At 35.4% G+C, this 12,452-nt stretch overlaps 1 protein-coding gene across 1 annotated transcript in view; it reads left to right on the plus strand.

Moving 5' to 3' along the window:
• The window catches only part of LRRIQ3 (leucine rich repeats and IQ motif containing 3), a 194,355-nt gene extending 182,248 nt beyond the window's left edge, over positions 1-12,107 (plus strand). Inside the window, exons 7-8 of the mRNA XM_065910938.1 lie at positions 5,227-5,956; positions 11,162-12,107. Of these exons, the coding sequence (XP_065767010.1) occupies positions 5,227-5,956; positions 11,162-11,318 (887 nt within the window). The 3' untranslated portion in view covers positions 11,319-12,107. The remainder of the gene's footprint in view (positions 1-5,226; positions 5,957-11,161) is intronic.
• The last annotated feature ends 345 nt before the right edge of the window (positions 12,108-12,452 follow it).

A 12,452-nucleotide genomic window follows, 5' to 3' on the forward strand; every position in this document is an offset into this window, starting at 1 on the left:
ACCAAACTGGGAGTGTCCTTGAGATGGCCTAACTGTCTCTAGAAAAAATGTTTGTTGAAAGTAGTAGACACATATTTATTGAAAGAATGGACTAGACATTCTTTAAAGTGCTTAGTATAGATTGGTAAAAATAGGCATGGTTGTAACTTTCTTGGAGTCTCAGGGATTTCTTAACCTAAGTTTTAACAGAAATATATTTCTACTAAGTCCTGGGCATTGTACTAAGATCTTTATTTAACTTTAACAATGAAGGTCACACAGTGTTACTTTCCTCCTTCTTGTCTATAATTGGGCAGAATCCATGTAGCTAGGGTGACCATATACTTTTCTTCCAAACTAGGTCACTTCTGAAGCTAAACTTCACCAGGATGGTAGGCATAAGCTGGGACTATCCATGGCAAACCAGGGTGCATACATATACCAGTTTCCTTTACATATAGTGATTTCTTTAGAGACTTACATACAAAGAGTCTGGTAAACATTTTTCCTCCTTAATGTTTGGTTTACCTAGTATGTACTTGATAATTATTGATTTCCCAAGATTCTGTCTTTAGCTCTCTTGCCTTCCCTTGATTATGTTCATAGTTATACCTAAAAACTCTGTGCTATTGATTCCTAAAAGTTTATCTCCCTATCTTTCAGCATTTAGATTCTGTTCATGTACCTTCTTGCTTACTGGACATTTCTAGCAACTAACTGCTGATAAAAGCTGCTGATCTTATATTTTGTAAAACCATATTTCACATTTTGTTCTTTTTTTCACATCTGCATCTTTGATTATGAAATTCTTTTTTCCTGGGAATGCCTTGCTTCCTGTTCTCTTATGTATACATTTTGCAAGTTCATTATTATATTTTCCCACATACCCAAAACATGAGCTTTATAATAATACAAATATAAAATAATGTCTCTCCTTAAGAGTAAACCCAACTGTTACTTAGATACCCACATATTTATTTAACAAAGTCAAATTGAACTTTCTATTTGTAAAACTATAGTCAAAGGACCTGATCTTGTTTTCTCTTTTATAGTTCTGGCACTCAAAAACTGTGCCTGGAAATTACTCCACAAATCATTCATGTCTTGCCTACAGCAGTTAGAAATGCATGTTAGAAATACTTAGAAGACTGTATTGGGTGAGAAAACAAGTATAAAATCATGCAAGGTTTTGTAGGCTATAGCAAGGAACTTGAATTTTATCATGAAGGCATACATAAGTCATAACTCTTTAAACCCACAATTTCAAGAGATTACTCTGGCTTGATCACTGTGTGGGATGTGTATTGAAAAATGCAGAGACTACTTAAGAAGTCATTGCAAATAGTCAAAGTAAGAGTTAATAAAAACCTGAAGTATGGTGATAGCAAGGAAATGGAACAAAAAAATCAGTTAATTTGAACTTTATTTTTGAGATACAATCTATAGGACTGATTGATAAAATTGAATAAGCTATTAGGTATTATTTGTTGAGATAAGGAGGGTTAATTTTTAGAGGCAATTGATTACTGGTAGCAAATGAGATCTTTTGAAATTGTTTTGAATGTGCCAAGTTTGAAAAATACGTATATGACTTCCAACTTGAAATGGTAAAATTGAGAGTTATCAGCATAGAGGCTGATATTTAAGGCCATGAGTGATTCACTTCAGCAGAGAAAGTGGAGATGGGAAGAGGACATAGTATCAAATCTTCAGCCACTCCAGAAATTTGATAAAAAGTAAAGAGTCTAAAAACAAAACTAAGAAGAAGTTATCAGAAAGCTAGAAGAAAAATAAGGAGCGCTTTAGACAATATCAGGGGGATGAGGTATCTTCATGATACCAGGAGAGTTTTAGAGAATCTAGAAATCAGAAAATATGAAAAAAATGTTTTTGAAGGATAAACGATCAACTCTGTTAAATGTCGTTGAAAGTTCAAGAAAGATTAGAACAGAGAAAAAGTTGTACTTTATACTTATCATCATAGAAGCTTTTGTCAGGGAGAGCTTCAACAGGTGGGTGAGAACACTAGAGTTAAAGTCCATATATAAATGAAAATGGTAAATTGACCAGTTAATAAAAGGTGAATAAAACAACATAGTACAGGGAGACAACTTTCTCAATAGTTTTCATTCTAAAATTGAATAGGAAAATTAGAATGATAACTAGAGGGCAATGAGGGTCAAGGAAATGTACTTCTTGCATTGATGATGGTAGAGGTGGTTATGGTTGTTTAAACATGGCTGTGAATGACCCAGTAGAGAGGGATGATAAAAGAGAAAGCTAAGATAATCATAGAAGCAAAGCTACAAGGGGATCTGGCCAAAGCATGTGTGAAGAATTTCAGGGTAGAAGATGCATGAATATACAGACAAGTTTACATATTTGGTTATGGAAACATGAGAACACTTCTATCACTTGACTTCTATTAATATTTTTCCTATGATGAATAAGATGAATTATGCAGTCTTGAAATAAAATACATAACAAAGAAGGCTTTCCTGTACTTTCTATGTTAAGTGTCCAGTGGATGTTGAGGAGTGTGAAAAAGTACCTTGCTGTCTTTTCCCTATTCATTACTAAATTATATGGCTATTTGAACATAATACCATTGATGGAATTAAAGAGATAAGATAAACTCCTTGCTTGCCATATCAAATATAATGGAAAAAAAACACCCTAACATTGTTCTTACTTTTTGTCAGGCATTGTTCTAATAATAATATATACCTTGTTGGGCTCTTTATCTTAAGCCATTTAATGCAGTTAGAATCCTATAAATTGGGAACCCTACTATATCCATTCAGAGTTGTCATACTGAAGTCCAAAAAAGTAAATAACTTGCCTACACCTAGTAAATCCTTGGTGGCTCAGACAGTAAAGTATCTGCCTGCAATGCAGGAGACTTGGGTTCGATCCCTGGGTCAGGAAGATCCCACTCCAGTATGCTTGCCTGGAGAATTCCAAGGACAGAGGAACCTGGCAGGCTATGGTTCATGGAGTCACAAAGAGTCAGACATGATTGAGCCACTAACACATGCACACAATTTCACAGGCTAGAAGTGAGAGGATTACTACAACTGCTTGGGGGAAGGGGAGGAAATTTCCAGAAATTGGGCCACCACTCACTTTTTGGCCTTTTATGATCAGCCTCAGAACTGTCGTGGTGCCTGTGGGAGTGTCTTTTAACTTACTGATGTATTGCAGTGAAGGTATAATGAGGCTAAAGGTCTGCTGGAAGCTGAATCTTCAGCCACCTTGGGCCTAGTAGGTTCCTACCAGTTTTTATGTTTCCTCATGAGCTATATCATTCTTTTAAATATTGTTCCCTGCCCTTTGCTCTCCTGTGATAGACCTGCAATCGGTATCAAGAGAGGGAAGGGGGCAGACAGCCTGGTAGGACTGAGCTCACAACCTGTGGGATCTGATCCTATCTCTAGGTAGATAGTACTAGAATTAAGTTGAATTGTAGGACACCCAGCTGTTGTCAAGAGTATTGCTTAGGAAAACTCCACCACACACAAATCAGAATTGGTAACCAGAACCTTTAGGATCATTGTGTTTTCTGAGCTTGACCTTTAATTCTTGGCCAACTTTCTCATGTCAAGCTATCCACATAAAATTAAATTTATGCATAAGAGTGCCTTTTTTATAGTCATTCCAGACCATACCCTATTTGCTCTAGACTTGAAATTCTGGCTTTCATCCCTCTGAGTCTCTAGTGTCTTGCTATAGATTCAAACTCTTAATACTTGTTTCTGGACACTTGGGCTTTGTATCCTGGTGGATTACCTTTTCCACTTGCTAGCTCTAGAATCTGCTTCCTTTTCTAATGTTAATATTCCTGAGGCCATTAGTGATAATCCTACCTGTCCACTTCTTTCCTACTGCCTGACTAGCCCACAGGCTCTGCCATTCTTCATGGCCACCTTAACTTCCATAAATGCTCCACCATAAAATTTGGCATTATGACATATGAAACTTTAAAAGGATCTTCTATTAGAAGATTAAAAGATTAGAAAAGATAGAACCCTCATAGATGAGAGTTAGCAGCAATGCAGTTTTAATAGAGAGTGGTAATCAATCAATCATGGGAAACATTTTTTCTGAAGGTTAATTAGCATTTTTTTTCACCTATATTTGCCACCTGAGCCTCACTTCATCCACTGGCTTGTCAGAAAATAAATGAACAATAATGTGATTCATTTAGATTGCTATATTGGATGGGTTGGCTATGATAAAAAAATAAACCCAGAAGTGTATGTTGATCAAACATAATTGCCTTTTATTTCTGGCTTCCATAAGAGTCCAAGCTGGATAATCCTGTTCACTGAGTACTTTTTTGAAAAATCAGAGATTCAGGGAGCCAGAGTCTGTCTATCTACCGTCTTCTAGCACTTTATCCTCATCTCTGTGTAGTGAGTCAGAAGCAGAAAGAAAATACAGAAGAAACACATTGTGTTTTAAGAGTCTTGGTCCAGATATTACCCATATAACTTCTATGCACATTGTCCTGGAGAAGACTTAATCTCAGGGCCACACATAAGAATAGAGGAAGCTGAGAGATTTTGTTTCTTTGCGTGTTCTATGAAGAGAAAAACAATTTTGATAGCAGCTATTAGTTCTCACTAGAGTTAAGAAAAATAAGGTAAAATGAATTACAAATCTTTTACAAATGTTAGATAATAATTATTGTTGTTTAGCTGCTAAGTCGCATCTGATTTTTTTGTAATCCCACAGATGGCACCCTGCCATATTCCTTTATCTATGGAATACTCCAGGCAAGAATACTAGAGTGGGTTGCCATCTCCTTCTTCAGGGGGTCTTTCTAACCCAAGGATTGAGCCCACATCTCCTGCATTGCAGGTAGATTCTTGTACTACTGAGCTATCAGGGAATCCCAAGATAATAATAACTATATGTAAAAATTATGTGTATAATTACATACTTAGTATAAGATAAAATGCTGCTACTGACTCAGTGCAAGTTAAATAATTGTGAGAAATAATAAGGGAAATACAGTAATCTGTGTGTTCCTTTGTTAAAATGTTCCAATAGTGATTTTTCTCTCCAAAATCACAATTAAATCACAAACTGAAAAGGAATATCAGTTGGGAAAATGTTTCTTAATAAGGTAAATAGTAGGTTCTTGTCAAATTTATTAATGTGGCTTTCAAAACAATTGGGACAGAAAATAAACTGTACTTAACACTTGTGTAATGGATTATATTTGTCTGCTGTGTGATGTAGGTCAGAAAGAGTCTGAAGATGAAACTGAGGATGAAGAATTGGATGTCAGTTTTAGGATATCAGTGTTGAAACTACCCATACATACTTTAGATTCATTGAGATACGCTGCACTATTGAGAGCAAAAGAGCAAGATTATTTTCCTACGTATGCCCAGCCATTTTCTCCTGCTCATCCAAAACCAGTAGTTAAGATAAAAGACATGCTGATGGAAAAGAGAATAAGAAGAGAGTTCTTGGCAACACACAGAGCTGGTATGAAACTCCAAGCACTTTGTGATGTTGATAAATATTTCTCAGAACAAAAGAAGCAGGAAAGCAGTAAAAATAAAGTAACAGCTGTAAGCATGGCACAAAAGGCCCAAGAACGAATTAGAATAACTATTAGAGAAAATTTAAATAATAAAATATATGCTACACATAAACTGACTGCAAGAGATGATGAGATAATTCAGGATGGTTTACAACAACTTTATCAGGATAGATCCAGCTACCTTGAGAAAGTTAGAGAGAGAAGAGCTCAGTTCCTGGAAGAAAAAAAACAAAAGGCTAAAGACCGTTTATTAATTCAGAACCTAAATAATGAGTGCACTCTTTTGACCAGAGGAATGACTGCAATTGACAGATTGAAGAGTAAGCAGGCTGCCTTGAAAGAGAAAAGTCTGATTGTTCAGCAAAAACTGGCAACTGAAAAGTACCAAAGGGATTTACTTAAACAAATGAAGGAAATTAGGTAGGTACAGTTTTTATATAATGGTAGCTTTTAAGTTGTCAGGGAGGAAGAAATTTGCCTCTGCCTTCTAGGTTCTCCTGGCTGGTTTAAGAATTAAATTGATAAAAGACAGAGTAATGAGAGAAAATCAAACAAAAGTTTAATAACATCTATACACGGGAGAGACCCAGAAAAACTGAGTACTGGGCACCTCCCCCCCACAAATAGCTGAAGCCATCACCATAAATACCATCTTCAGCTAAATATAAAAAGAGATATTGGGGACAGAGAACCAATTATGAGAGGTTACAAGGAACAGCACAGTAAAAAAGGTAAGGTCGACAGATCTGTCATTGTCTTCTCCATCAAGTTTCTAGGGGTTTGGTCCTTCACCTCTTCCTCAACTTAGAGTTGTAGGAAAGCTCAGAGAGATGGAAAGGGTACGCTAGACAGGAGCCCGGTAAATTTTTAACCCTTTTTTACCCTTGTGTGTTCTTCACACAGGTTGGTTGGTTTGTTTGTTTTTTCTGATATTAGATTGAGGCTTGTCACCCACAGTTTTATCCTGGTAATATTTTAAGTGGTCAAACCATAAATGCATATGTTTAAGGCTTATCTGGAAATACATAAAGATCATGAAAGTGTTAGTCCCTCAGTCATGTCTGATTCCTTGCGACTCTATGGACTGTAGCCCGCCAGACTCCTCTCTCCATGGGATTCTCCAGGCAAGAATATTGGAGTGAGTTGCCATTTTCTTCTCCAGGGAAACTTCTTGACCCAGAGATCAAACCCCAAGTCTCCTGCATAACTGCTTATTTCATTTACATTTTTAATGCTATTGTTTTAAAAAGTAGTCTGTACTAGAAAAAAGTACAAAATAAAAAGAAAGCATTTGTCTTTTCCTAGTTATAAGCAAATTTAAAACTATTTACTGAGGTACTTTATATAATAGCTTTTTAAGTATGAAAAATATTTTATATTTTCTCCTCCAAAATTTACAAATATTTTCCTTAATGTATACCATGTTGGGGAGGGGGAGAAAGATTTTGGAAATAAATTTTTATAATTTAATAGAAAATATATTTTGAAGGAGCGAATGAAAAGAGAAGGAAAGCTAGTCTATTATATCAAAATACAAGTCTAGCCCATATCAGTGTTAAAGAAAATTTAATCAACTTAGTTTTATTACAGCAAATTGAATATCTGGCCATCATTAATTTGTAGAAGATGCAGAGTCAAGTAAGCTTCCTGATGTGTATTAACTGAATTATCTTTTCTTGTAAGCTGCTGCAAAGATATCCTTGAAAGCACACAGGAGTAAGGCAATGTTCTGATTATGTCAGTAATGTTTCCTAAAAGGCATTATGAGACGTCTTATAAATATTTTCAAATAAAGATTGAGTATCAATGTGCAGAAAAGAGCTGTGACTCAAAAAAAGTAAAATCTGTGTAAAGACTTCAGAAGGTTTTCACTTCTTTTTTTGCCAGTTGAGTCTTCATTAATGTATCAAATACCACTAAAAGCATTCTAATGAATCTCAATAGCTAGCAAAGTCATTACTGAGAATATAGCTTCATGATCCTGTTCTGGAATGAGGAAAAGGGGGAACTGTAAAGCTCTAGTTTAGGAAGTTGATAAAATACCCACAGGAGTGTTTAAGAATGAATTTAAGAGTCTTTAAAATGAAAGAAGTTCTATATCAGGTAAAAACCTGGTCACAAGTTTCCCCAAATATTCTTGTCCCTGCTCTAAAAAAAGTGGTGATACTGCTCAGGGCAGAACAGTATTGTACCCATTTTAGAGTAGAGTATCATTTAGCTTGAAAGATCTGGCACCTAAGGCAGTTATCCAGTTACATCATATTCTTGTCCTTAATTTTTGTTATCAGTTGATTTCCTGTCATTCCCTGTAGTCTTTCTATGTTGATGCATGAAGCTTTCCTTTATCCAACTTCTGCCTTTATCACAGTTAACTTTGGAATTCACAAGAACAACTCTCTCAATTGCCTAACCTAAACATTTTTGAATCCCACCAGCCTTTTAACTTATTTCCGCAATCACAGAAGTGCCCCCTTGTCTCTTGGAACTGCCCACCTCTTAAATTTTAAATTCCTGTATATTTATTTATGACTAAAATCTTTTATATCTTCAATTCTTTTTTCCCTTTCCTTTCCTCACATGTATATTATGACACTCATCCCTCAAATAACACTTCTTATAGACTTTCTAATGTAGCTTCCTGGATTCTTACATTGAATTCTTTTTTCCATTTCATCCAATGTCTCTGATAGCCTTTCCTTTCATTGCCTCCACCTCAGCCCCTACGCTGAAACAGTCCAATTACATTTCTTCATTTTTTGTATTCAAGTAAAAATGGCTGGAAGGCATCAGTGACTTGTATATTTATGCTGATTTCAATTCTGTGGCATCCAACTTTAGCAGTTCTCTCAAGTTATTGCTCTTTCTCTCATTACCTACAAAATATTTCAAACTTCATCAGCTATAGAGTTTCCTATGCAAATGCCACCTCTGACCTTTCCTCCACAGCAAGTCACTCACTTTATTCCAAAGGAATTTTAGTCCTTCAAGCTTGAATTTGTTTCACTTTCTCTTGCACTATCTATAAAATTCTGTGTGCATGCATGCTAAGTCACTTCAGTTGTATCACAACTCTTTGTGACTCCATGGACTGTAGCCCTCCTGGCTCCTCTGTCCACAGGATTCTCCAGGCAAGAATACTGGAATGGGTTGCCATGCCCTCCGCCAGGGGATCTTTCCAACCCAGGGGTCAAACCCACATCTCTTAAGTCTCCTGCATTAGCAAACAGGTTCTTTACCACTGGCATCACCTGGGAAGCCCATACGATTCTACATATCCTATATTTATCATTTCATTTTCTACTGTCTCAAGATTAGGTTCCTATTTTCCTGTTTAAAACTAATAATTCCTCTATTTTTGCTCTTAGTTAGTCTTGAAATGGGTAATGCAAGACCTCTGTGCTAGGCAGAAAAATGGCCCCCAAGAAGATACCATGCCCTGATCCCTAGGACTATGTAATAGAATAAGATACTGGAGTGGGTAGCTATTCTCTTCTCCAGGGGATTTTCCCAACCCAGGTCTCCTGCATTGCAGGCAGATTCTTTACCATCTGAGCCATCAAGGATGTCCACTGTTGAGGGAGGTGATGGAATTTCCTCTCTCCCCATTAGTTCCTTTTGGCTGACAATTAAAATAGCATAAGACAGATTGACAGGAGAAAATCAAATTACATGTACAAAGGGAATTCACATAAGTGTGAGGAATTCCAAAGACATCAAGGCAGATAAACCATAACTTGCCTTGATGTCTTTGGAAATCTCCATATGTGTGTGTGTGTGTGTGTGTGTGTGTGTGTGTGTGTGTGTGTGTATACTAGACTGAGGAGAAGAAGGTAGGGGTCTGAGGTTTCAAGGAAGTAAGGTTATTCACAGGAAGAGCCAAAAGAGTTAATGTTTGATAAAAAAAAAAAAAATGTTTGCAGGGCCATCCAAAAACAATAGTTGCAGAGTAAATTTTGATCAAATGGGCTTTGCTAGGTTCCTCCCTGTCTACAATATCTAACACTTTATTGTAGCTATCTATGGTGACAGCTTCTTCCTGGAACATACCCTCAATTTTAAATTCTTTTAGGCAATAAGGGGAAAATTCAAAGATTCTTTTGGGCCTACATGGTTTTTAGCTCAAAATAATTCTCGTACCAGAGTGGCACATCTTGAGGAAACCTGGCTTTGTCCCCATCAGTACTACACTTGGGGATGTGCTACCTTATGTGGTAAAGGGCCTCTGCACCTGTAATTGAGGTTTGACCTTAAAATAGGAAGATTATTCTGGATTATTCAGGTGGGCCCAATATAGCTCATGAGTCTTTAAACACAGAAGGACAAGAGAAAATCAAGAGACTCAAAGTAGAAGGAAGATTTGACACGACATTGCTGACTTGAAAATGAGAGGAGTCATGTAGGAAGAGTGAGAAGCAAATGGATTCTGACAACTAGCAATCTTGGAAAGAGGACCCCAAGACCTGAATGAGAACCATGGCTACGGTTAACACCTTATTAAATGTTGGGTACGCCAGGATTTTAAATGCATTAACTCATTTGGTCCTTCACTAAATCCTATGAGTTGAATTATTCCCTTTTAAAAGATGAAGAAAATGAGGTAGAGAGAACTTAAGTAATATTCAAACTCATGTGGTCAATAAGTTGCAGACTTTCTAGACCTAGGCCTCTCTTCTACTCCCCAAATCTACATTTCTGAGTATACCTAAATACAAACATATGTGTAATAATATGTATTTCATTTATATATTCATATACCTTTATTTCTCTTTACCTTCTATAAGTGTTTCATAATTATACCTTATTTATCTTTGTTTCAAGCATCTAGGAATAGTACCAAACATTATAGTATATAACTCTTGAATGAATGAGGATTAATGAAATAATTCTCCTAAGGCCTATGGCATTTCTCAGGTTTGCCTGAGTAATCTGGTTTACATTTCTCTAACATAGTCAGAGCCTTTATTGATCTGCTAGGACTACCATAGCAAAATACCACATATTAGGCTATTTAAGCAACAGAAATTTGTTTTCTCAAGTCATGGATAGTAGAAGTCCAAGATGAAGATGTTTTTAGGTTTGGCTTCCCCTGAGGCCTTTCTCCTTGGTTTGAAGATGGCAACCTTCTCACTGTGTCCTCACATAACTTTTGTTTTATGTATGTATATCATTGATGTCCCCTCATATTCTTAGGACACCTCTAAAAGACCTTTCTCCAAATACAGTCACATTCTAAAGTACTGTGGGTTAGTATTTCAACATGTGAATTTGTGGAGTAGTGTCCACAGATAGAGTCCTAGATAGAGCTTGGATTTAGTGAGGCTTAGGTAAAAGTTCGGCAAATCATGGCAGAGCCTGATTTAGATGCCACTTTGGGAATCTAAGCCAGTGTTTTTAAGAATTCTCAGTTACAGCTAATAGAAAACAGAAATATTAGCCAGAGATGAATATTATTTAATGATATAATAAAATATAATAAAATTTTATGCAGTAAATGGAGCTTTATCTTTCTCCTATTTGTATGTATATATATTGAAGACATCTAATTATAGTTACAGTTTGATTGATTGTTATGGTTTTAGCTATTTAAAAGTATCTCATTCTGTTACCTTTCTTTGTTCTTCTTAGGGCTCAAGAAATACATAAAAGACACTGTGAAGAAAAGTTTGTTAATGATATGATTGCCTATCAGAAAGCTTGTGAAAGACTTCAAGATGCTAGAACAAAAGTTGCAGTTGTGAAAAAGAATTTAGTCACTAAGGTTCCTGATGGAATGACAAAGTGAACTGAAACCAGATCACATTCTGTGGTCATTTTTAATTATGGCCATTGTTTAGTTAAAGGACTTTGAAATAGTACTGTGAAAGAAGAAGTACTCTATGTCACAAGATTGATTTGTATATATATCTTCTAAAATATAAAGAATAATTAAAATGTATCTCTTCTTGATCATAATTTAACTTAAATCAGGTTGACTTGGCACACCTAAAGATTCCTTATATATCCAGATAGCTAGGGAACAATGAAAGCTGACTTAATTTATTGCAGGAATTATTGCAAAACCATTACTTTTATTGTTTCATATCATGAGTTCAGCAATTTGTAATCTATTTACAGCTTCTACGGCAACTTTGAATAGTTTTTTTGGTCCCAGCTGTTGACTTTTATTCAGAAACTGTGTTGTGTTTGATCAGTTTCATAGCCTGCTTTCATATATTATATTTCATGTTTATTTTATTAAAACAATTTCTTTTTTCAAAATAAAAGTTTCACCATTATATCGGTGACTTGTGTTCTTATAAGAATTCAGAAAATATAAATTGAAAAGGAAAGTTACATATTTGTAATAACTTCCTAGAAGACTGTAAGATTTTGTATATTTACTTTTGTTGTGTTAGCCTTCACTTATATAGGGAGCAGAGGAGAGAATTAGAGAAAGAACGCATATAATTAAGTAACTGCGATTGTGAAGTATCCAGAAATGGTATGTAATCATTTTAAGTCTATGTAATATATGGTATAGAATATAAAATGTAAAGAACAATATAAAAATACATGAAAAGTCTTTGTAAAATTTTAGATGACTTTCAATAGTATTTTCAATCTAGAAAAATAAATGTCTCACTGTTATTATGACCCTGTTCACTTTATGTAGTAAAGCTAATGCCATTCAAAATTTCTCTTTACTGCTCATCAGTTATATATGCAGGGTTTTGTGTTTCTTTTTTAAAATTCTCTAATTTTCTTAATCTATGCTAAAGTTCCAGAAATTAAGTATTTTACAACAGCAGTTATTCATTGTGCTTCTTTGCTGGACTGCTAAAAATTCCTAGTAGCATTTCCCTAAATTTCTGTAAAATCCTAACTGTCTATTTAAATCCATGGCACCAGTTCTCTGTTTTCTTTTTAATTTGCAGAT

This window comes from Muntiacus reevesi, chromosome 1 (assembly GCF_963930625.1).
Source record: "Muntiacus reevesi chromosome 1, mMunRee1.1, whole genome shotgun sequence".
NCBI classification, from domain to species: Eukaryota; Metazoa; Chordata; class Mammalia; order Artiodactyla; family Cervidae; genus Muntiacus; species Muntiacus reevesi.